Below are 27055 nucleotides of genomic sequence, written 5' to 3'. Positions count from 1 at the left end.
GGGCCAGGATCTGGGGGTCCCCTTGTTAAAGGGTGCTTCCAGATTCTGATAAGCCCCCTGCCCACAGACCCCCACAACCACCGGCCAGGGTTGTGGGGGTGAGGCTCCTTTCCACATCAACATGGGGACAAGGTGCTTTGAGGGGTCACAGACCCCCAAAGCATCCTCCCAATGTTGAGGGCATGTGGCTTGGTACGGTTCAGGAGGGCTCTCTCGTCCGCCCCCCTCTTTTCCTGAGGCCTGCCAGGTTGCGTGCTCGGATAAAGGGTCTGGTATGGATTTTTAGGGGGAACCCCACGTAAATTTTTTTTTAAATTTGACGCAGGGTTCCCCTTAATATCCATACCAGACCTGAAGGGCCTGGTAATTGAATTTCAGGGACCCCCACGATTTATTTATTTATTTATTTATTTTATCAATGACTTTCAATGAGTGTTCTCTGTATTACAGAGCCGACAATTCATAATAGCTGTGAGTGATTTTAAAGGACTTTTTTTCCTGCATAAATGACACTTTGTGCAGGGACAGTTCTAAGCACCAGAAACATGCGCCCCTTCACAGGCATACTATACACACCCCCCAGCTACGAAATTTAAAGGAATATTACACTTTTATTGTTTCACTTTAATCATTATTAAAATCACTGCTCCCGAAAAAAGGGCCGTTTTTAAAAAAAAAATTGCATTGATACATGTCCCCTGAGGCAGGACCCAGGTCCCCAAACACTTTTTAGGACAGTAACTTGCATATTAGCCTTTAAAATTAGCACTTTAGATTTTGAACGTTGGAGTCCCATAGACTTTAATAGGGTTCTAAAGTTCACACGAAGTATGCTATATACTAGCTACGTCGAATCTTCTTTATACATTCGACAGACACCATAAGCCTTCAAAGACAGATTCGACCGTAATTCATGTGGATTTTTGGATGAATGCAATTTTTGAACGATAAACTAAATAAATAAAAACTAATTTCGGGAGTAACTAAATAAATTAATTTTTCGGACGAAAGCGAAATTCCGAAACAAAATATTTTACTCTGCACATGTCTACTATCTACTGCCTGCTGTCTGTCCTCTCCTTTTTGTTTAATCTTGGAGTGTATTCCTCCTCTTCTACCTCGTCTAGTTTTCTTTTTTCTTTTGGTTGTAAGACTCCCTTTGGAGATTGGAATAAAATGTTATTATTGTCAATCAATGGTGTATCATAATTGGAATTATCTATGGTATTACAAGAGGGGACGACGAACGACCCATATTGCCAAGGCAGAGCTCCCTCTTTGATATAGACATCCAAATATTTTGATAACGGACTATATCTATTTGATGTAGTTACCGCAAAACTGAGTGGTAGATGAAGGGTCCCACTACAGGGCTCTAATGCTACTGTGGGATCTATGACCAGAAGATCCATACCTGAGAGTCTAGTATCTGGAGTAGTGGGGGATACAGTTACATCTGAAATTGGCTGTAGTGGCACATGGGCAATAGAAGTATCAAAAGCAAAATTCACAGCTGGTTCTTGCACTAGGGACTGAATAGAACTAGAATTATAAATATGTGTACGTGCATTTTTAGATTGGTATTTACCATTTCTATGTCTTTTCCTAGTATTATCTTTGCCTTTATTATTTTTATTTTTGTTAGTAGTAATATTAGGCCCAGGTCGGGGAAGAGGATGAAGGGGATGTGTAGTCAACCCTTGTCTGGACTGTATAATGTTAGATACTGGGTCTTGTGTAGAGCGCTTCCACTCGAAAAGTTGTCCCGTTTTGTAATCCTTAACATCCTTAACACCATCTACAAGTATTTATATTACTATTGACTAGTGCAATAAACTCATCATGTTACTTATCTAAAGACTATTAAGTTTTCATGCAATTTCCATTGTGCGCTGCTTTTTGTTTTCTGTATCCTGATATCCATTTTTCCAGTGGCTGGTAGCTACACTGGAACTTAGTTTACTTTATATTTTTTCAGGTTGTACATGCCAATGCACATGACTAATAGTTTGAAGCGCTAATAGGAACTGTATATAAGAACCTTCTTCAAGGACAGTGGTGTAGTGGTTAGCACTCTCACCTAGCAGTAAGAAGGGTCACTGGTTCAAATCCCAACCATGACACTACCTGCCTGGAGTTTGCATGTTCTCCCTGTGCCTGCGTGGGTTTCCTCCGGGTACTCCGGTTTTCTCCCACAATCCAAAGACATGCAGGTAGGTTAATTGGCTTCTGTCCAAAATTGGCCCTAGTATATGAATGGAGACCTTGGACTGTGGGCTCTTTGAGGGTAGGGACTGATGTGAGTGTGCAATGTACAGGGACAATTGTAGACACTCACTCAGGTTGAACTGGATGGACTGGTGTCTTTATTCAACCTTACTAACTATGAAACGATGAAACTAATACTGATACCCAGCCTAGAAGGCTGGGATCTGTTGTCACCACTTTCCAGGATACTGGCATAAAGGATTTCCCCTTTTGGAGGTTGCTGGATATCAACCACCAATTTAGGCTCTGACGTATGTCGGGAGACAAGCGTATTGGAAAATCCAAAGCCTGAATCTTTTTGTTCCAGACCGACAAGATGGTGTTTTGTAGCAGTCTTGAGTGAAACTGCGCATGAAGGCCTCGAAGAAGGCCACCATTTTCTCCAACAATCTCATGCACAGCCGAATGGAAGGATTTTTCTTTGCTTTGACAAGTTGAATTAGTCCTATAATGGAACTGATTCTTGTCTGAGGTAAGAATACCTTCTTCTGTATGGTATCTATAACAAGTACTGTAATCTCCTTGATGGTTTTAAGGAGGATTTTTTTTAGGTTGAGGATCCAACCCAGAGATTCCAGGTAGTTTACAGCTGTGATCAGACTCTGGTTTAGACCTGAGACTGAATGATCTATTAAAAGTAGATTGTCTAAATAGGCTAGGACCGTTATGCCTTGAGCCCTTAATCTGGCTAAAGGAGGCACCAGAACCTTTGAGAACACCCGTGGTGCTGTGGCCAGACCGAATGGCAGGGCCACAAACTGAAAATTATGATTTTCTATTTCAAAGCGCAGAAATTTCTGGAGGGCGGGAAATATTGGCACGTGAAGATATGTAACTTTGATATCGATTGAAGCCAAAAACTCCCCTCCTTGCAGGATGGAAACAACCGATCGGATTGACTCCATGTGAAAGGATCAGATGTTTAAGTGCCGAGTCAGATCTTTGAGATCTAGAATGGGTCTTACCTCTCCATTTGGTTTTGGAACTGTGAAAAAGGTTTGAATAAAAACCGGTGCCCTGTTCCTCTAAGGGAACCTCTGATATCACCAGCTGGATAATAGACGACCCAGAACTAGAAAGAGAGACTTCCTTTTCCCTGGATACATTTGATCTTACAAAATGAGGAGACGGAAATTCTAGTTTGTAATTTAGAGAAACTTAAGAAGCCACCCATCTGTCTTGACATTGTTCCTGCTAGATCTTTGAAAATTGCAGGAGCCTTCCCCCCATCCAAGCGAGCAGGGGGGCCCCTTCTTAAGGATGCTTTACCATCCTGTTTTGTGGGCTTTCTGCCCCAAGATCTCTTTTGTCCCTGGTGCTGCCCTCGGGGTCTTCGCCTTGAACCTGACGGTTGAGGCCATCGAGACTGCCTAGAGGCTGATGCCCCTGACACAGGTGAGGAAGCACACTTAAAGGAAAAAAGCTTGAACTTCATCTTTACTGGTAAAGAGAGCTTATCCCATTTAGAGATCCTTTGGATGTATTTATCCAGATTGTCTCCAAATAGCCGTTCACCATGAAGGGGGAACTGGCCAAGAGTGTTTTTTACACGGAGCTTCGGTTGGCCAATTTTTTAGCCACAGAACTCTGTGAGAAGAATAAGCTGTGAGGCCTGAATGATCGAATCTTTCATAGCATCTACTGTAAAAACATAGTGCGTTTGATACACTAGCCCATTGCTGAGCCTGATGATCAAGCAGAATCTTACGTATCTCCACAAACTGTTCCTTAATGGACTGAGATACAATTGCCACAAAAAAAATGGCTCCACTACTGAACTTGCTAAAGACCTATTGCTTTTGGAAAGAAGTTCCAACTTTTTATCTTTTGGATCCTTTAACATTAGCGCATTATCCACCGGACACCTGAGACTTTTGTTCACTGAGGCAATTGCAGAATATATTGCTGGAACTCCCATTTCTTATAGAAATCATCTTCCATAGGATAAAATGTGGAGAATTTCTTAGGAGGATAATATTGTTTATCTGGATGTTCCCATTCAGAATACAAAAGCGTTTTTAGCCTTAAATGAATGGGAAAAAACATACCCCCGATGGGGGAAGTTTTAATGATCCCAAACCAAAGGTGGGTTCATCAAGAGCCTGCGCTGCAGGCAGCAAAAAAGTTTTAGACGAACCAAACTAGTAAGAGAGTGCACAAGCAACCTGTATTTTGTTGCTCCTCCCTCTATATTAGGATCCCCAGAAGAGGATATATTAGTATCTTCCAAAACTTTTGGAAGTTCTTCCTGATCCCCTGCCCCTTGCACCTCAATAAGAGGGTCCTGAGCACTGGATGGGGATCTACTATGTTTAGACCCACTATGGAGAGATATCATAGCATCAATCTTATTTTCCAAATTACAAATGGTAGAAGAGAAAAAAAATTCCTGTGTGATATATACAGGGACTGAAGTGTCTAGTGCTGCTGCAACAACAGTCTCCCCTGATGACTCAATCTGACTGGCCGCATCACTCTGAGGAGGATGACATTCTTTTGGAAATGGACTTAGTTTATTGAGAAACCATTGACCTTTTAGAACCCTTTAGAGGAGTTCCTGGTCCCTTTTCCACTCATAGCCTGAAGCACAAAAACAGAGGCGCCCAAAGAATGTACACTGCTAGGTTATAGTCCAGCACTATAAGCTGCTATTAATGCCCAGCCTGGTAAAGTAATAATGTGTCTTGACGTATATATCCAGGCTCTATTTTGTCCATCGATTCACCATTGGATAGTTTTCTAATTTACACGTATTGTTAACGATATGTTTGCTTCTATTACACAGTGTATGACACGGTAGTTTTGTCTGTATTGTTTTGTTTTATTCCATGTCTTGCTTTATGTAAGATTTCTTGGAAATTTTCAATAAAAATGTATTATACTTAAAGTAATAATGTGTCAAAAGGAAATGCCTGGGTCGCCAACCTGAAGTAAGCCACCTTCTGCTCATGTGTCCCTCCATGGCCAGCAGCAGCTACACACACAGTGCTTTAAAAACTTTCTCCACGTGCGGCCGGCATCTGATGCCATTAGCCCCACCCCCGCGCTACTTACGCCCCCTCTTTCCAAAGAAGGTTTTCCCACGCAAGCGGTGGACTTCAGGTGCCTTGCAAACAGCTGATATGGTGGCGGGGGGGTAGAAATCACCACTGAGTGGCCTCGCGGTTTGTCGTTTTTTGTTTTTTAATAATTGCTTTTGGCATATAGGCCCCTCAAAGGGGAGGATTCCAACATTGGAGGCGCAGAAGGAGAACCAGTCCCCCCTTTCTTATAGGATGATCTGCTTGTTGTGGCCGGAGGAGAGGAGGAATGAAGGCTTCTGACACAGCACAGTTTATCAAAGTTTCCAACATCAGGCGGTGAGTGCTCAGTATAGCCCCCAGTGGTGACACATAGGCATGACAACATTATAACTTAAAAGGAGAAAATCTCCACTTGCCTTTCCTCGCTGCAGGGTTATCAGAGATAAACCCAATCTTCACCCTTCACGGAGGGCTCCGAAACCTTCAGGAACAGGGGAACCTGGAGGTTACCCACAATCCTGGACCTGCAACAGCACCCTGCCAGTAAAACTTCATGGCCTTACTACCAAAAAGTACTTGTGACAAACACCTTAGACAATGGAGAAAAAACTGAGGACACCCGGTAGTGGGAGGAGTTATATAGCGAGTGCACTTCTTTCCTTCGGGCGTGCCAGTGTCCATCACTTATTAGTGGCCCTATAACCCACATAGTAACTACTATGGCTCTGTGTCCCCTGATGTATGAAAAGAAAATTGAGTTTTACCAGAAATAGGTCTGTTGCTTACCTGCATGCAGTTACAGCACCAGAGACAGAGTGGCTGCAAGTTCACTTCTTGATACTGAAGAATAAAAAAACACAGCTCGGGCAGTGCGTTCCACAGAGCTGAATGGATGTCACTGGCACAGAGAAGCCGGAAGTGATGCTGCAACTTTGAGGGAAACTTAGATTCCCTGGGTGGGAGGGAAGGTCACAGATGGAGACAGGATAACCGTAGGCCCTCACAACATATAGACTCTCCTAGAAGGGTAGATGGCCAAAATTTGGATTTTCACAGGGACAGCAGGGGTATAAAAAGGCCCGTAGAACGAAGAGAGGAAGCAGAGGGGGGAGGAGAATCCAGTCAGCTAAAAAGTAGGAGACCATAGGGTCGGGTATTTTCAATTTGAGCAAACAGGTTTTGTCGGACCCAGAAAAAAGATTATTGGATAAAGGCTTAAAATTCGCCCCACCAAGAAACATGAGTAAGTTCCAGACATATATGGATATACACAAATATGTCTGTAAGCTAAATATTAAAAGATACATGCTTAGCAACACAACTCTGGATGGAGAAAGGAGTAGGTCAGCGTTCCAACACTCTAACCTCTCTAATGCATCCCTCTTCAATCCCCAGGCCCTATACCACCCAATATTAAGGTTTTTAGAGATGTGGTATTGCGTGACCTTGATTCACTTAAAGTGAGGAAAGTCAGAATGCAGAAGGACCTTGAGGTTGGTCCAGACTCGCTTTGCACTAATAAATCCTTGGTTATCAGGCCAGCGGACAGGGGGGGGGGGGGGTCGTGGTGTTGGATCGTGAGGATTATTTAAAAGAAATGCATTGTATCTGAGATGATAGCGGGACCTATACCATCTTGAATAGGAACCCTGTCCTGAATTATAAAAAGACCCTTGAGAGTATTGTTGATCTGGGTCTTCGAAAGGGGATTCTAATAATGTGTCTTGACGTATATATCCAGGCTCTATTTTGTCCATCGATTCACCATTGGATAGTTTTCTAATTTACACGTATTGTTAACGATATGTTTGCTTCTATTACACAGTGTATGACACGGTAGTTTTGTCTGTATTGTTTTGTTTTATTCCATGTCTTGCTTTATGTAAGATTTCTTGGAAATTTTCAATAAAAATGTATTATACTTAAAGTAATAATGTGTCAAAAGGAAATGCCTGGGTCGCCAACCTGAAGTAAGCCACCTTCTGCTCATGTGTCCCTCCATGGCCAGCAGCAGCTACACACACAGTGCTTTAAAAACTTTCTCCACGTGCGGCCGGCATCTGATGCCATTAGCCCCACCCCCGCGCTACTTACGCCCCCTCTTTCCAAAGAAGGTTTTCCCACGCAAGCGGTGGACTTCAGGTGCCTTGCAAACAGCTGATATGGTGGCGGGGGGGTAGAAATCACCACTGAGTGGCCTCGCGGTTTGTCGTTTTTTGTTTTTTAATAATTGCTTTTGGCATATAGGCCCCTCAAAGGGGAGGATTCCAACATTGGAGGCGCAGAAGGAGAACCAGTCCCCCCTTTCTTATAGGATGATCTGCTTGTTGTGGCCGGAGGAGAGGAGGAATGAAGGCTTCTGACACAGCACAGTTTATCAAAGTTTCCAACATCAGGCGGTGAGTGCTCAGTATAGCCCCCAGTGGTGACACATAGGCATGACAACATTATAACTTAAAAGGAGAAAATCTCCACTTGCCTTTCCTCGCTGCAGGGTTATCAGAGATAAACCCAATCTTCACCCTTCACGGAGGGCTCCGAAACCTTCAGGAACAGGGAAACCTGGAGGTTACCCACAATCCTGGACCTGCAACAGCACCCTGCCAGTAAAACTTCATGGCCTTACTACCAAAAAGTACTTGTGACAAACACCTTAGACAATGGAGAAAAAACTGAGGACACCCGGTAGTGGGAGGAGTTATATAGCGAGTGCACTTCTTTCCTTCGGGCGTGCCAGTGTCCATCACTTATTAGTGGCCCTATAACCCACATAGTAACTACTATGGCTCTGTGTCCCCTGATGTATGAAAAGAAAATTGAGTTTTACCAGAAATAGGTCTGTTGCTTACCTGCATGCAGTTACAGCACCAGAGACAGAGTGGCTGCAAGTTCACTTCTTGATACTGAAGAATAAAAAAACACAGCTCGGGCAGTGCGTTCCACAGAGCTGAATGGATGTCACTGGCACAGAGAAGCCGGAAGTGATGCTGCAAATTTGAGGGAAACTTAGATTCCCTGGGTGGGAGGGAAGGTCACAGATGGAGACAGGATAACCGTAGGCCCTCACAACATATAGACTCTCCTAGAAGGGTAGATGGCCAAAATTTGGATTTTCACAGGGACAACAGGGGTATAAAAAGGCCCGTAGAACGAAGAGAGGAAGCAGAGGGGGGAGGAGAATCCAGTCAGCTAAAAAGTAGGAGACCATAGGGTCGGGTATTTTCAATTTGAGCAAACAGGTTTTGTCGGACCCAGAAAAAAGATTATTGGATAAAGGCTTAAAATTCGCCCCACCAAGAAACATGAGTAAGTTCCAGACATATATGGATATACACAAATGTGTCTGTAAGCTAAATATTAAAAGATACATGCTTAGCAACACAACTCTGGATGGAGAAAGGAGTAGGTCAGCGTTCCAACACTCTAACCTCTCTAATGCATCCCTCTTCAATCCCCAGGCCCTATACCACCCAATATTAAGGTTTTTAGAGATGTGGTATTGCGTGACCTTGATTCACTTAAAGTGAGGAAAGTCAGAATGCAGAAGGACCTTGAGGTTGGTCCAGACTCGCTTTGCACTAATAAATCCTTGGTTATCAGGCCAGCGGACAGGGGGGGGGGGGGTCGTGGTGTTGGATCGTGAGGATTATTTAAAAGAAATGCATTGTATCTGAGATGATAGCGAGACCTATACCATCTTGAATAGGAACCCTGTCCTGAATTATAAAAAGACCCTTGAGAGTATTGTTGATCTGGGTCTTCGAAAGGGGATTCTTAATGAGAAAGAGAGGCTGTTTCTGGTACCACATGCTCCCCGCACGCCTGTCTATTATCTCCCTAAAGTACATAAGAGTGTAATTTGCCCCCCGGGACGCCCGATAGTGAGTGGCATAGACTGTGGGCAAATACATAGACCATTTTCTGCAGCCATTGATTCAGACTATGCCGTCCTACATTAAGACACTAAACAAGTCATCAACATTTTGTCCAGGTTAACCCCCTAGAGGGGTTTATGGCTAGTGACGGCAGATATGACGTCACTATACACCATTATCCCACATTGTTTGGGTTTGGAAGCGGTCAGATTATATCTTGAGAGGGGGTCAGGCCTTGTATCCACACAGATTGAGTTCATTATGGAACTCTTGGAATACGCAGCCAGTCATAACTATTTCTGGTTCGATAATCAATTTTATCGCCAGGATAGGGGAGTGGCCATGGGGGCCAAATATGCCCCGAGTTTGGCCAATCTATTTATGGCCAAATGGGAGGAGGACGTCATTGATGCTCCCAGGAGGCCGGAAGTGGCCCTATGGGCACGCTACATCGATGAGTCCTCCTCCTATGGGACGGAGCGGAGACTGAATTACACACGTTCATGGCCACCTTCAATATGAACAACAGGGGCATCAAGTTCAATTTTGAGGCCAGCCAGGAAGAGATTTGCTTCCTGGATCTGAAAATTAGGATAGAAGACAACCGTTTTGTAACATCCACTTTTTTTAAAACAACTGACCGCAATTCCTATATCCCTTTGGACAGTTGTTATCACGAACCCTGGTTGAGGGCCGTACCTCAGGGGCAGTTCACGCGCCTGAGACGTAATTGCACTGAAATCAGCACTTTTGAGGATCAGGCAACCCTCCTTTCAAACAGGTTTTTAGAAAAGGGATACAGCAACGATTCTTTATCGAAAGCACTTGAGACGGTCCGACAGACAGGGCGACTTTGCTAGGGGATAGGAGACCCGTGGGCGCGGAGGCACAAAATAGGATCCCATTTATCACCACTTTTTCAGTACAGCACCGCAGTATCAAACAACTAATACAGAGACACTGGCATTTGCTAACAAGTGATCCAGTCCTTGGTACTATTTTACCAACTAAACCACAGGTGGTGTTCAAGGGGGCATCCTCTTTGGGTAGCCGTGTGGCACCAAGTGTGCACGACCCCCCAGAGGTCAATAGATCCTTTTTTCAAGATATGAAGGGATATTACAAATGCAGAAACTGTCAGATCTGCACTTTAAATAGCTGTAGGGACAGGAAGATTAACGAGTACACTAAGATCGTATAATATCGAATCATTCATTACCTGTTCATCTGAGGGAGTAGTGTATTTGATACAGTGCCCTTGCGGCCTCCAGTATGTAGGGAGGACCAAAAGGGCAGTAAAAACGAGACTCAATGAACACATTGGGAACATTAGGAGAGGTTTTGATAAACACCCGGTGTCGCGTCATTTTGACCATTTTGACCAAGTACACAACAGGGACCCCTCCAATACGTTATATGTGGGCATTGACAAGTACAGACCCCATTGGAGGGGCGGGTCACTCGTTAGGGAGATCTCCAGGCAGGAAATGGCCTGGATATACAGGTTTAGGACCTACAGTGGTGTGAAAAAGTGTTTGCCCCCTTCCTCATTTCCTGTTCCTTTGCATATTTGTCACACTTAAGTGTTTCGGAACATCAAACCAATTTAAACAATAGTCAAGGACAACACAAGTAAACACAAAATGCAATTTGTAAATGAAGGTGTTTATTATTAAAGGTGAAAAAAAATCCAAACCATCATGGCCCTGTGTGAAAAAGTGATTGCCCCCCTTGTTAAAACATACTATAACTGTGGTTGTCCACACCTGAGTTCAATTTCTCTAGCCACACCCAGGCCTGATTATTGCCACACCTGTTCACAATCAAGGCATCACTTAAATAGGAGCTGCTTGACACAGTAAGGTCCACCAGAAGATCCTTAAAAGCTACACATCATGCCGAGACCCAAAGAAATTCAGGAACAATTGAGAAAGAAAGTAATTGAGATCTATCAGTCTGGAAAGGGTTATAAAGCCATTTCCAAAGCTTTGGGAATCCAGCGAACCACAGTGAGAGCCATTATCCACAAATGGCGAAGACATGGAACAGTGGTGAACCTTCCCAGGAGTGGCCGGCCGCCCAAAATTACCCCAAGAGCGCAGCGACGACTCATCCAAGAGGTCACAAAAGACCCCACAACAACGTCCAAGGAACTGCAGGCCTCACTTGCCTCAGTTAAGGTCAGCGTTCATGCCTCCACCATCAGGAAAAGACTGGGCAAAAATGGCCTGCATGGCAGAGTTCCAAGGAGAAAACCACTGCTGAGCAAAAAGAACATCAAAGCTCGTCTCAATTTCTCCACAACACATCTTGATGATCCCCAAGACTTTTGGGACAACATTCTGTGGACCGATGAGACAAAAGTGGAAGTCTTTGGAAGGTGTGTGTCCAAGTATATCTGGCGTAGAAGGAACACTGCATTTCATAAAAAGAACATTATACCAACAGTAAAATATGGTGGTGGTAGTGTGATGGTCTGGGGCTGTTTTGCTGCTTCAGGACCTGGAAGACTTGCCGTGATAAAAGGAACTATGAATTCTGCTGTCTACCAAGAGATCCTGAAGGAGAATGTTCGACCATCTGTTCGTGTACTCAAGCTGAAACAAACTTGGGTTCTGCAGCAGGACAATGATCCTAAACACACCAGCAAGTCCACCACCGAATGGCTGAAGAAAAACAAAATGAAGACTTTGGAGTGGCCTAGCCAAAGTCCTGACCTGAATCCTATTGAGATGTTGTGGTATGACCTTAAAAAGGCCGTTCATGCTCGAAAACCCTCTAATGTAACTGAATTAGGACAATACTGCAAAGATGAGTGGGCCAAAATTCCTCCAGGACGCTGTAAAAGCCTCATTGCACGTTATCGCAAACGCTTGGTTGCAGTTGTTGCTGCTAAGGGTGGCCCAACCAGTTATTAGGTTTAGGGGGCAATCACTTTTTCACACAGGGCCATGATGGTTTGGATTTTTTTTCACCTTTAATAATAAACACCTTCATTTACAAATTGCATTTTGTGTTTACTTGTGTTGTCCTTGACTATTGTTTAAATTGGTTTGATGTTCCGAAACACTTAAGTGTGACAAACATGCAAAGGAACAGGAAATGAGGAAGGGGGCAAACACTTTTTCACACCACTGTATGTTCCGTTAGGCTTGAATGTCGACACAGATGTGAACGCCTTCATTAATAACTTGTGAAGGCGCGCACATCCTGTCTATATTTTGTGAGCACTTTATGAGCAGTTTGGAACTCCATTTAGTGTAAGGTTTCTGACATTGATTGCAACTAATGTCCCCTAGGACTCAATTTTGTGTACAGTGTCGAACATTATCTTTTTATTTGTCCTTTTACAGATACAACATAAAAGAATGGTGAATACAGTTTCATATTGTTGTATATCAGGATAATGGTGTCAGTTGTTTTAAATTTCATTTCATTATTATGTTTACTATATGATATTGTGAGCTCTTCCCACTAGATTCACACTCTGGGCCGGCGGCTTTACGGGACATATATAGGAGGGATATCGAAAAGAATTTTTCCCTGGTTAGGGGTTTAACAATGTTTTGATACGTCTCAATTTTTAGGGCTTCAGAGTGATAGCGGTGTGGCAATAGTCCTGTTTCCATTTGATGTGGGGTGAGCGCCTATTTAATATAAAAAAAAAAAAAATTCATTATTTTCTACTTTTATTTTTTATATTTTCACATATTATAATAAAAAAATTTTTTTTATTATTTCTAATTCTTTATTTAAAATTTTTGGTTTTTATGGGGGGTTGGGCTGTAACCTGGCCTTAGTTAGTCCCTGAGTGGCCCACCGTTCTCATTGGTGGGATCAAGGTTGGGGGGAGGACCCGGCAAATCAGATTTGGATATGGGAACGGGGCTTGGTTTTGGCGGGAACAGCCAGGTGCCCAGAGTGAGGCCTGGAGGGCTAGAGACAATATAAATGGAGGTGATGCAGCGTGCCGCTCGTGCCCCTGGATGACACAATTTTGATGAGCGATACGCTAAACGTCACCTCGTGTTTGTAACGGTTCCAGGAGAATGGGTCTGTCCGTATGCGTCCGGCCGGCGCAACGGACTCAAGGCTTTTGATCTTTTATACACTGTAAGTGCAATTTTACTTTTTTATCTTCAGTAATAAAGGGTTTTTACACTATTTGGAGTTCTATTTTTCCTCTATGGCTTTGATGTTCCTGCCCTGAGTCCTGAGAAAGACGTCTGGGAGTGTTTTCTATATAACCCTTATTGGAGCGGTGACACAAGGAGAATACTGAGGACCCCTTTTGGCTGGAAGACGAATCTATACCTACAGGTCTTTTGTGACCCTCTGTAGCGGGGGGTCATGTTTTTCTGGTAAGCGGCAAATTTAATCGTGTGTTGGTGGTGGATCAAGCACTATTTAATTGGACCCAGCAGTGGATCTTCTATGATTCTTGTGGTTCATCTGTGGAGGACTTTACTCACAGTTTTTGAAAGTAGTTTCCTGTGGTTCATATATACGGACTTGTTGTTTACACACTGGGTGGTTCTTTTTTATATCATTATAGGCACATACAACGTGATCTTATATTGCAAGGAATGAGTGATTTGCACGGCCTGAGCTTATAATACATACACGTTTTTCACTATTCATGATATAAGTGTATATCAGTTTATATATAGAGGCTATTAACAGTTCACGATTCGTTTTGTATTTTTGCACAATTAGATGTTTGTGTGAGTTAAGCGCGGCTTATTATTTTTCATTTTGTTTTTTCTGTATTTATGTGACACAGTTAAGCTGCAGCTAAACCTTTCATTTTTAAGAGTATCACATACGACTAATGATTAATTTTATGTTTCCCCTTAGCGCAGTTTTTTTCTCTCCCTTTTTTCAACTTTGAGGGAAAGCACCGCCCAGCGGTGCCAATCAAAAACAAGGCTACCATATTAACATACGGAAGGAAGTATTCAGATGCATTGCATTGCGCCGCAAAGCAGGTCAAGAGCACGCAAATGACGCGTCTTGTCTGCAATCACGTGTTGGATAGACATCACACTTCCTATAGTGCACTGTGTTTGGCACCTTTGACATAATATCTTTGATTTTATCAACTAGTTATATGAAACTGTTTTTAATAGCCGCTAGGGTGATCAACTTAGTGTAAAGAGCTGAAGCCACAAAGAAAGTTATGCTCATAACATTTTAAGGATGTAAAGCCCCATACACACTATCAGATTTTCTGCTGATTTTTCCCTTCAGATTTACCAAATCCATATAATATGAGGTCAAACCTTAGGAGTTTCAATTTGTATGCAATCAGGCAGGCCCTTCTACTACGTGGTTTTGGTAAATCTGAAGGAAAAAAATCAGCAAAAAATCTGACAGTGTGTATGGGGCTTTAGCCTGAATTTTGCATAATTTTTTTTTTTTTTTTACACAAATTTGACTACTGGGTTGGAAGGAGTCGGTTTGCTCGCCAAGTTGCATCCCATAGTTTTTAGCCCCCTTGGTTCTCCAAAAAAAACACACAGGGTATATTCAGCAACATACAGCACATACAAAATATATCCTTCTATATTTGTCTCTCACTGTCTCATCACTCTAGCAGAAAGCCCGGCCAACTCTCTATCTGGTTATCTCTAGCCCCTTTTCTAGTTAGTGAGAATATATGGTTAGTTGGATATATTCTATATATGTCTATTTAAAGGCATCTTGAGCATGCTCTTCTATTAAGAACCAGCAGGGCCAATAAATATTAGTTAGGAGCTCTGCTGTGATACATATGATTTCTCTTATAAAGTGATGTTTTTAGTTAATAGTTTTTACCCTGGAATGTGCTGATATTCAATTAGAGGTTTTTTTTAACTTGAAGTTGCTGCTAGTATAAGATGTGGAGAGTAGTTATTAAAATGTAAAGCCGCGTACACACGGGCGGACTGTATGGCCAACTTAGTCCGTCAGACAATCCGACGGACAGTCCGTCCTACTTTCGAATGAACGGACTTGACCACACACGGATGCACAAACAGTCCGTCGAAAGCTTGCGCGATGACGTGTACAGCACGTACGACAGGACTAGAAATAGGAAGTCCAATACACAGCAATGCAACCTTTCGCCGTGTAAATCCTTTCTGAGCATGCGCCCTACTTAGTCCGTCGAACTAGCCTACTGACGAGCGGATTGTCCGCTGAAACCAAAGTATGACGGACAGTATTACGGAAATTCCGAAATACTTAGTACGCCAGACTGCACGCTGAAAAAGTCCGCTGAAGCCCACACACGAGCGGACTGTCCGCTGAAATGTGTTTCGACGGACTAAGTTGGCCAGACAGTCCGCCCGTGTGTACGCGGCTTAAGAGTTCATGTATTTTTTTTAATTATTTTGATGTTTAAACAAGGCAGGTCAAACTTACATCCCTTGGACACAGGTCAACTCTGCCTGCTAAAAGTGGGCTTAAAGGGAGACAAGTCCCTACAAAGAAGGTGACGGTGGACAGGATATAATAGTCAGAGTGGCCACAGCTTCAAGCAAGCAGTGAGAGGTGAAAGGTAAGAATAATCGGATTTGGAATCTAACACACGGTCGGATTTTCCATCGGCAAATGTTGGATGTGAGCTTGTTGGTGGTAAGTCTGACAATGCGTATGCTCCATCGGACATTTGTTGTTGGACTTTCGGCCAACAAATGTTGGCTAGCAGGTTCTCAAATTTTCCACCAACAAATGTTTGTTGTTGGACTTTCCAATCATGTGTACACAAGTCCGTCACACAAGTCCACCCATGCTCGGAATCAAGTACGAGCCGGAATCGGTCGGTCTTGTAAAACTAGCATTCATAATGGAGACATCACATATGTCTTATAATTGTTGGCCAACATTTGTGTGACCATGTGTATGCAAGACAAGTCGGAACCAACAAAAATTCATGGTTTTGTTGTTGGAAAGTCTGATCGTGTGTACGGGGCATAATAGTCGCTGCTTCTCCATTTTTAATACTCTCGTGACCCAAATCCAGCTGTGGACCCATTTACCATGGGTCACTGTCCCTACCCACTAATGTTGAAGCTAAAGTAAAAAAAACAGTGTGCAGGCAGTGCAGTGATATTGATAGCTCCCCACTTGTTATTAAAGAGGAAGTAAACCCTTTCAAACCACTTTGACCTACAGGTAAGCCTAGATTAAGGCTTACCTGTAGGTCCAAGCAATATCTCCTAAACCTATATGGTTTAGGAGATATTTGCCCGAAAATGGGCACCGCTGTCTACGGCGCATGCGCCGTAGACAGCGGCGCGCAGGCGCACTAAATGCGGCAAGTCCAAGAATGGATTTGCCTAATTTGTCGACTCCCGTGCGCATGCGCGGGAGTGACGTCATCGCGGCTTCGCCGAATGGCAGCGGCGGAGCTGCGAGACGCGACTTCCGTGCGCATGCGTGGGAGTGACGTCATTGCGGCTTCGCCGCTGTGATTCGTCGGAGCTGCGAGACGCCACCAGCAAGATGGATGCGGCGGACTACAGGGGACAGCGGCGACTACGCTGGCTCCTGTGTCAGGTAAGTGACACATAATGAGCTACTATGCGATGCATAGTAGTCCATTATGCTTTACCTTTGCAGGGAAAAAAAGAGGACGTAAACCCATCAGGGTTTACTTCCTCTTTAAAGCGGAGTTCCGCCAAAAAAATAAAAAAAAGTTGCCATTTTGCAAGAGCATCCAATTTATGAATTGTCACATTTGTTATCTATTTAATCAACACAACCCCATTTTTTTATTTTGTACACAAAACATGGGGTTTCAATTGTGTTTGTATGTTGTAACATTCATTTTAGTATATTTTTCTCCTGAAAATATAGATGTGATAAACAGTAGTGCAAATATTGTGTGTGTCATAAAAATTGCAACTACCATCTTTTTATTCTTCCTTGTCTCTGCTTTTAGAGAATATATAATGTTGCTTGGGTTTAGGTAATTTTCCAGCCAAAAATGCAGATTGTAACACGTGTTTGAAAAATGTAAAATGAAATAAAGCTCCAAAGGAGAAATCGTGAAGCTATTATTATCAGTGTTTTATTCAAACATAGATTCTGTCATAGTTAAAGCAAGATTAAAGATCGACATAAAGTATTCATGGATACATACTGTAGCAGCTGCAATACTTTTGCTCACTCAGTAGTAACTGACAAAATGCCATGTTTAATGACTAAATAGCTGTACCAAATGATTATCTGTCAAAACGCAGAAGGATGAAAGTGCAATGTCTTTTTGGTCATGGCTTGCACTTTGAGTTGAGTTTTATATGCATAGTTTTTAATTTGTTCAAAAAATATTTTGAATATTAAAATGATGTGCGGGTTCATTACTAAACAAGCCTGCCATTGTTATCTATTATAACTTAGATGAGGATTAGATAACTTTTTAGAAGTCAATATGTGGAAATCCAGAACGTATATAATGGTTCACAAATACTTATTCATAACTGTAATAAAGTAACTTACTCAAGCAGGATCTGCCATTCAGTATGTGGTAATACAAGTGACACAAATGATGTTCCTCATAATCATGTTCTGGGTCACAAGTGCATGGAGTTTGCAGTTTTGTTCCAAAAGTTCCAATGTATGCAGCTCGACATTCTTCACTAGCAGAACAAGTCGGGTCCTCTCTGGTTAAGCCTAGCAAACAGCTCCTTTCATTTTGACATCTGCTAGTGTGTTCCCAACATTTTGACTGATAGACTTCATATCTTTCTCTGCAGAAATATGATTGTGTAAGTGAAGGCATTCCAATTTTATAAACAATTGATATATGGCAATATATGTTTTAATACATATTACACCTAAGATCTTAGATATGAAAGTTCTGTATGCCCAATGTCAAGATTACATTTGTTTAAGCTGAGCCTAGTCTGTTTGCTGTTTCTCTATGACTAAGCCCCACTGTGGGTGAAACTTGTTAGAGGGCAGCTCCAAGTGGAAGGCTGCAGTGCGTGCCATCTGTTCAAAAAATCCAGTTAGATCTTAAAGATGTCATTGTGTGACACCTATTGTGTTTGTGTTGAAGATTGGCAACTTGCAGGTTTTCTTGTAAATTCAGCATCGATCATGTCTGCCAACAATATAGACCTAATGTCAATCAAGATGATCTGCCACAGTGACTCACCAACTAATAATTTTGCCCCACAGCACCACAGTCACAAAAAACATCAGCCCAGAATCCCAGGTGACTTTATGATTCCTGGTTCGTTTTTCAGTTTAGCAGCTAGCCAGGATCAGTCATGGCAGCTTCCCACTGTCACTGGTTCCTAAGGAAGTCATGAGTGCTTGCACCCGGTACCTCCTTAGGAACCACTCTTAACATCACCAGGAATCCCAACCACTTAAGCAAAGGCATAGCAGCGACATCACTGCCCAAATATGGACATTGGCTATATTTGGGCAAAGACATTATCACCCTCTACGCCTCTTCTGTTATTCAGCTGATGACTGCTTGGGAAGCTGTCATTAACCTATGAATACCACTGGGATTGGTTATGTGTGCTGCATCGTCAGGTTTTTTTTTGGTGAGTCTGTGAATGGCAGAATTTTGATTAACTATGTATTTACAAGGGATTTTTATTTGTTTAACAAGGGACATTGTTTGGGTGTTTTTTTTTTATTCTGGAATAATTTTTTTTTGAGTAGCGGGACTATAGGGTACTCAGTGGTCATCACAGTGATCACACCTGTTATTTACAGTGGTGATCCCTCCTCTTCCCCCTACTACAGGGGAAGGAGAGAGATCAGTCCTTCTCAATTGGGACTGGATGAATGGATTGGTGGCTGCAGTTGCTGATTCATTCATTCTGTTTCTATGACTTTTTTTTAACCCTTTCCTGCCCCTTCTTCTCCTACACATACTAGCCATAATACAGTTAATACAGTCCATAGAGACCTGTAAAATCAACCCCTCACCTCCCTTATCCTGCCCATCTGAACATTAACCCCTCCATCTCCATCCTCCTACTGTATGCTACCAGTATATTAAAGTGACTGTAAAGTAAATAACAAACATGTTATACTTATCTCCTCTGTGTAATTGGTTTTGCACAGGGCAACCTGGTTCCTCCTCTTCTTGGGTCCCTCTTTCTGCTCCTGTCCCCTCCCTCCTGTTGAGTGCCCCCACAGCAAGTGGCTTGCTTTAGAGGCACCCAAATTCATTTAGACATGGAGCTGCACCCTCTCTCTGCTGATTGGCTAACTGGCTGTGATTGACAGCCGTGGGAGCCAATAGCGCAGTTACTGTGTCTCAGCCAAGCAGGAGGAAGAGTCTTGGATGACCGAGGGACTAGTGGACATCGTTGGACAGAGATGGGGCTCAGGTAAATATTATCGGGTACTGGGGAGGCTGCTGCACACAGAAGGATTTTTTATCTTAATGCATAAGATAAAAAAAAAAAAACCTTCTGCCTTTACAACTCCTTTAATCCCTTCACTGCCTTCTTCCACTATGTACGACCTGTACATTGCATTTACCAAGCTCCATGTTTAACCCCCTCAGTACCCGCATGTTTCTTAATTTCCCCAAGATTGTGGCAAAAAATTTGATTACCTTGGTCCGCCTATTTTAAAAAAAGGGTTATTTGGGGATTTTCATACTTTTCTGGCATTATTATTTTAACAAAAATAAAAGTTATTTTTTTCTTTAATTGGGGCCCTTTTTTATAGTAAAAAAATAACAAAAAAACAGCAATTATTAAATACCACCAGTTAACGTTTATGTTATAATCTATATTCACTTCTGCTTATTGATTATTTCAATGCTTGATTATACTGTATTTGCTCTGAAATTTAATAAAAATACAATTATAAATAGAAAAAATAAATACCACCAAAAGAATTCTCTTTTGAATACAATGTTGCATGACAGAGTAATTGTCAGTCAAACGATCATACCACAGAGAACTGCAAAATTACCTGGTAATGAAGGGGTATTACAGGCTGGTACACACGTGGTTAATTTAGAGGTTCTGATTTGACTAACCTGCACAGGTCATTCTCAAGACAGCTATTGACCACACGAACACAAGAATCGGGTATATCTGTGTGGGCTGTGCAGGATCTGCTGTGAAGCACTTCTCCAGCACGTTGACAATCCTCATTAGATTGGTCACAATCACAAAAAGCCAGCATTTGGGAAACATTAAAAGGCATAGATTCGTAGAATGAGCGCATTGTCTTATGACAGTCCTTTACAATGCATGTATTTCCATTAACAGGGCAAGATTTCATAAGTACGGCCAAGTGCTTATTGCATACAGAGTCCCCAATGCAAAGCTGTGCAACTTTTAAGCAAGACATTGGACCTTCATATTCTGAAAAGGGAAAGTCAAAATATTAGAATCATTTGTAAAAACATAAAAATTCACTGACACCTAGGTGGCAATTTTCATATTTGTTATATAAATCAGCACTATAGGTCACATTGCTTCAGTGCACACTTTAGCAAATCAAATCTAAAATGTTGTCAATTGTTAGTTGCTCATAATTAACTACAGTATGTGTTATGTAAACCTATCTACACCTCACCGCTACACCTCAATTAATAGTAAACATTTCAAGTTATGATATTAAAGTGAGTTGTCAGCTAAGAAATGCAGAAGCACCATTGCTGACCTTTCTTGAAAGCTGTATACTCTGTCCTTGTTATAGTGAACCAAGGATGTGTGTGTGAGATGCTCAGGCTGTAGTGGAATAAAGTCATGTGCCTGTCGCTGTGAGTGCTGGCCAGGAAGGGAGCTTCCTGTCAGGACAGGCATTGAGCAAGCATAATCCAGTGAATACTTTCAAACTCAGATCAGGCACAGAGCTACTGTAATCTAGTAAATAGTCCAAGGTCAAGTTGGCAACAATCCAAAATAGTAGTAAGGGTATAAGGCAGAGGTCAAAAATAAGGAGTGCATCTACAGGTAACACCGCAGGTGGGCAAGGATCTAGATACCAGACATTATCACAAGCCCATGACCCTGAGCTTATCATATTCAAATATGGCACTGCAGCCAATCAGACTAGATGGACAGGATCAGATAATGTGATAGCGGTGCCGGGTAACTGGGGTGGCCCTATTGAAGTCTAATGGGACCCGAGCTGTAAAAATCAAAAGTTTCCATTTTGAAGTCTTATATTGGGAACAAAATGGTTATGGGGGTCCGGGTACTGCCCTGGGGTACATGTATCAATCAGAAAAAGTTTGTATAAAAGTTTGTATAAAAAAACTTAATTTTTAAATGAGCAGTGATTTATTGATGCTTAAAGTGAAAGCATAAAAAATGAAAAAATCCTTTTAATATAGTGCCTGGGGGATCCCCCTTGTCCACCTGTCAAGTGGCATATCTGTACTGTGTATATAAGCTGCTGCAGCAATAATTGCATTTAAAAAGCCACAAAAATGACATTTCCCCTGAAAGCTTTCCTTATTTTGTAAGCAAAGGCTTGAGGAGTCAGTCTGTATGATGAGGCCACAATGTAGTGCACAAGATTAGAGATTTTTTGTATAAATTCTGGTGTCTCTTCCATAGACTTTGGATAAATTGGTCTTTGGGTGTCGGTGTCACCTTCACACCATAACCCTGTAGAGGTACTCTTGATGAAAGCCTGCATCACTTTCCTATGTGGTAAAATACGATCTAGATTAAGACATGACTAACTAACTTTACCGAAACTGAAAGGTGGCAAAGTCCTTCTTGACATTGCTAAATATCATCAAGCATGTAACCTTACAAGGATAATAGATTGGAATATACACTCTGAAGTCAAAGTTCAGTTGGAGCACTCGTTTTCCTCCCTACCCTTACACCAACTCCCTTGAATGGCCCAGGAACACATACAACTACCATACAAATCCCACCCCTTAATAAGTAACACCTTAGACATCTTTAAAGAAGTGTAACACATAAGATCTTCTCAATACCAGGACCTATGACCCCCATACGCCATAATCCTCACGTCTCTCCTGATCTATCTGATACATTTTTGACTGATGTTTGGTCACACACTGACATTCACACGGAACATTTCTTTGACAAAGGGCAGTTCATAACCCTTCACTCACTATCCTCGTGCATGACAACACACACATTTCTGTTTTGGACCTACGTCCAAATCCGACATTTCCAAATAAAAAAACATTGCTCTGCAACAAACAGGAGCCCCAAAGACATTTAATTTCAGACACATACTCGATGCTGTTCTCCAATCACAACTCCAAATCCAATAAAGTAAGCAGCAAATAGGAACAGGAACTCTCCCTAGACTTAACAGATGATGATTGGAAAAATATGTACACATGCATACACAAAGGAACATTTAATGTTTCTTCCCAAGAAAATGGATTTCATTTTTTTTCAAGATGGTATACTGATCTCCCTCACTATTACATAAGATTTACCCTATGGTTTTGCCCAAATGTTGGCGATGCAAAGATGCTGAAGGTTCACTGTTTCATATATGGTGGTCATGTCCACAAATCCAACCATTTTGGAAGGAACTCCACTGCCGTACCAACCACATCACAACATTCTCCTTAGTTTTCTCCCTGACACAAATCCTGTCACATCACTCATCCATTTTGATAAACACTTACAGCCGCTCTCTAGCCATGCATATGATAAATGCAGCGAAAATGTACGTACCATGCCATTGGCGTAACCTCAATCCTCCTACAATAGCAGAATGGCTTTGATGTATAACAAAAGGGATGGAGGAGATTGTACACCAAGTGAAAGAGGTCCTTAATCCCCATCCCCTTTCATATCTTTAGCTTTTCCTCCCAGCTATCACTCGAAGTGAAGACCGGTATGCTACAGGATGTGCAGATTCACATTTGTTGTTTCGTGTATAGGAATTCTATGATACATTACAGTTCACAACCAGAAAATACACTTTTAGAGAAGGAGAGGGGATGGGGGGTAGTCTACATCCTCAACACAGTTTGAGCCCGTTTGGGGTGTCTAGAGGGTGCTGGACTGCGCCGCTTACCTTTCTTGTGATTACCAGTATTGTTCTATGTTTGAAATGTTCATATCTATTTCCACCCTGATATGTCTTATGTACCTGTACAAATATGCTCATTGTAAGATCTCTTTGTATGAAAAATGAATAATGGGTTTTTACGTGCATTACTCTTACTTTGTTCCTGTAAAACCTTTCAATAAAAACATTTGAAAAAAAAAAAAGAATTAGCCTTGCTGTCAAAAATTGGAATCATATGCACCTGTCAAACAGGTGTGGAAAAATTGATCTTTGGATGTCAGTGGCGCCTTGACACCGTAATCTTATTGAGGCACTCTTGGTGAAAGCAAGCATTGGCCTTACTGTCAAAAATTTAAATGATATGCAGCTGTCAAACAGGTGTGGAAAAATTGGTCTTTGGATGTTAATTGTGCCCATGAAATCTACACCCAAAAAAATTCTTCCAGGTGAAATCAACACCAACAATGTAAGACAGCCTAGAAATCCTGCAGAGTATCCACATCCCAAAAACACGTAATCAGCGACATCGGCATCAGGGGCTTCATAGCTGCTGGTAATCCATGACTGATTCACTTTGATAAATGTCAGACAGTCCATGGAGTCTGTGGATAGACATGTTCTATTATCAGTAGCAAAACCTCCAGCAGCACTGAATGCTCGTTCGGAAAGCAAGCTGGATGCAGGGCAGCCCAGCAGCTCAATTTCATACTTGGCAAGTTCTGGCCAGTGGTCTATTCTCATGACCCAGGAAGCCAGTGGATCATCGACTAGAAAGCTTTCCATCTCTCTTTTGACCCCTAGATAATCATTCACCATGTGATGCAGACACTGCCATTGAGATGTGGAAGCTGACAGCCCTGGAAGGTTAGGACTAAAAAATTGTGAAATGCATCACTTAGGCGACTCCCTTCTCCACCGCTCCTCTCTTGACCAACAGAAATCTCAAAAAATAGGATTTTTAAAACGGCTTACCTGTAAGATCCTTTTTTTATGTACATCAGGGGAAACAGAGCTATAGTAATAACTATATGGGTTATATTGGCGTATCAGGTGCTGGACACTGGCATGCCCCTTAAGGTGTGAATTTTCCCCATATAACCCCTCCCACTAATGGGAATCCTCAGTTTGGTAGCCAAGCAATATAAGTGTATAAGAAGAAGAAGGGAGGAACCTCTGTGTCCCCTGATGTACATCAAAGAAAAGGATTTTACAGGTAAGCGGTTTTAAAAATCCTATTTTCTTTTCTTACATCAGGGGACACAGAGCCATAGTAATAACTATATGGGATGTCCCATAGCAATGGCAACTGAAGGTGGGAGACAGAACAAAAAAAACAGGAGGCCAGAGGACTCATACTGCAGCCTGCAGTATATGCTGTGCCCAAAGGCAATATCCTCATCACCTTTAATATCGATTTGATAAAATCGGACAAACATATGAACCGAAGACCAAGTCACGGCCTTACAGATCTGAGCCATGGTGGCCTGATGAAGCATCACCCAAGAGGCACTAATCACCCTGGATGAGTCTGCTCTTAATATGAGAAGGAAGAATTTTCTTCTTTAAGCTGAAGCTTGACCAATCACTCTGAAAAATCCATTCGGAAATAGTGGATCTTGACACTGCTTGTCCACATCTTGGATCCACTGGCAGTACAAATAAAACCAGACGAATAAGACCGTTGAGACTGCCAAAAGGCAGGTGCCCCAGGCATAGGAGAGTCAGCACGATTAAAGGAGACATGTTTAACCTCCTTTTACTGGTAAAGAGAGCTTTACCCTCTTTGGATGTACTTATCCACTCTAAATAGCCATACCCCAGGAAGGGACACAAACTGGCTAAGAGTTTTCACATGGTGCTTCGGCTGATCAATATTTCAGCCACGGACCTCTGCGAGAATGCACTAGTCCAAGTATAAGCATTAATAGCTGGAAGCCCCATTTCTTCATAGAAATGTTCCCATTCAGAATACATGAGCTCTGCATGAATGGGAAAAAAACATCCCCAGGTGGGGAGGTTCAAATGAACCTCATTAGAGGTGGATACCTCAAGAGCCTGCTACAGGCAACAAAAGGGTTAAGTAAGGGAGTAGACAAACACCTGACTTGTGAGGCTACTCCTTCCTTGTTAGGATCCTCCAAGGAGGAAAAATAAGTATCTTCCAATATTTGGGAAGATCTACCTGATCCTCAGCTTCCTGCACCTCAACAAAAGGGCCCTGAGGACTAGATGGGAATCTGCTATGTTTAGTCCTACTATGGATAGACATCATAGCCATAATCTTTTAAATGGTAGAAGAAAAAACCCGTCTGTATGAAATACACAGGGACAGAAGTGTTCTACCCTTGATGGCTCATCTGACTAGCCGTATACCTCTCAGGGGAGGATGACATTCTTTTGGAAGGGTTTTTAGCTTGTTGTATACCATTAAGCCCTTAGAACCCTTAGAGTAGGTCCTGGTCCCTTTGCCACTCATAGCTTACAGCACAAAGCAGAGGCACTACCAGCAAAATAATGTAATACTTGCTAGGCTATAGTACAGTACAATAACTGCGATTAATCCTAGCTAATACAGTAAAATGTTGTCCAAAGGGAAATGCCTGTGTCACCAAACCTGACCAGCCAACCTCTCTGCTCTGTCCCTCCACTGCCAGGCAGCAGTTTCTCTTACAGGGCTTAAAATACTTCCTGCACGTGTGGCCGAAGTCTAACGCCATTAGCCACACCCCCTACGTGGAATACGGCAACCCCCTTCCTTTTTCAAAAAGGAGCTGAGTTTCCCGCGTGAGCGTCCTGCATCATGGCGGGGGGGGGGGGGTAAATCCTCTACTCCAGCGTGTGGCCACGGTCTGCCCAAAAAACATATCTTTTTTTTTTTTCCAAAAGAATAAGACAGCTGGTTGGCATCAAAGAAGGAAAAAATGCCAATCTGGGGGCCCGGGAAGTGATCATACCCCCCTTTCTCTTACCTGAGGGTCTGAGCTGGCTGGAAGGAAAGGAGAGTGGAAGCTTGTGCTGTTTCTAGCATCAGAATGGTGAGTGCTCAATACAGCCCCCAGTGGTGACATATAGACATGACATGACAACACAATACATAGAAGGAGAGATTCCTGAGAAAATCTCCTCTAACTCCTAAACTTTGCAGCAGGGTTTTATCACAGATGAAAAAACCCAATCTTCGCCCTTCACGGTAGGCTCCGAGACCTTAAAGGAAACCTTCAGGAACTGGGGAACACTCAGGTTGACCCACAATCCTGAACCTGCGACAGGACCCTGTCAGTAAAATTTTATTGACCTTACTACCAAAAAGTACTGGATCCCAGGGCCCAGCTCTCAAAGCATTCGCAAGCAAAACCTTGTGTCTTCGGATTACGAGGCTCGGGTTCCATTCATTTAGTCCATTACGGAGACATCAGAACGGATCCGGGCAGGATGGCTGGCTCTCATCAAGGATTACTGCCCGTGGAGCTCAGTACAACACATCCTTACTCGTGCCCAACACCTCCCAGTAGTGGGAGCGGTTATATGGGGGAATTTCATGCCTTAAGGGGCGTGCCAATGTCCAGCACCTGATACGCCGATATAACCCATATAGTTATTACTATGGCTCTGTGTCCCCTGATGTAAGAAAATAATTATGCTTTTTACAACACTGTAACCTACCAGAGTTGGGAAAAGCATTAGATAAACCTCTCTTTAAGGTGTCCTCAAGAGATTTCATCTTCTGCAGTCTCGGTGGGGACGAGATGAGTTTTGAGACTTTCCCCTTTTAATGATAGTCAAGGAGGGTTGCCAACCAATAGTGATCCTTTTCATTTATACCACATATTCTTGGGTCCTTTCACAAGCTTTGAAGCATGAGGGAGCCCATGCAGTGCAAATTTGCAGAGGCATGAG

At 42.5% G+C, this 27055-nt stretch overlaps 1 protein-coding gene across 1 annotated transcript in view; it reads right to left on the bottom strand.

Moving 5' to 3' along the window:
* The window catches only part of GFRAL (GDNF family receptor alpha like), a 118720-nt gene that overhangs the window by 24710 nt on the left and 66955 nt on the right, over window positions 1-27055 (bottom strand). The window contains exons 6-7 of the mRNA XM_077487816.1: window positions 20172-20502; window positions 17651-17901 (exon numbers count right to left, since the gene is read on the bottom strand). Coding sequence (XP_077343942.1) covers window positions 17651-17901; window positions 20172-20502 — 582 coding nt within the window. The remainder of the gene's footprint in view (window positions 1-17650; window positions 17902-20171; window positions 20503-27055) is intronic.

This window comes from Lithobates pipiens, unplaced genomic scaffold (assembly GCF_037356315.1).
Source record: "Lithobates pipiens isolate NorthernLeopardFrog02 unplaced genomic scaffold, aLitPip1_a1.2 Scaffold_18, whole genome shotgun sequence".
NCBI lineage: Eukaryota > Metazoa > Chordata > Amphibia > Anura > Ranidae > Lithobates > Lithobates pipiens.
Note: the sequence above shows the minus strand (reverse complement) of the source record. Positions and strands in the feature narration are given on the sequence as shown.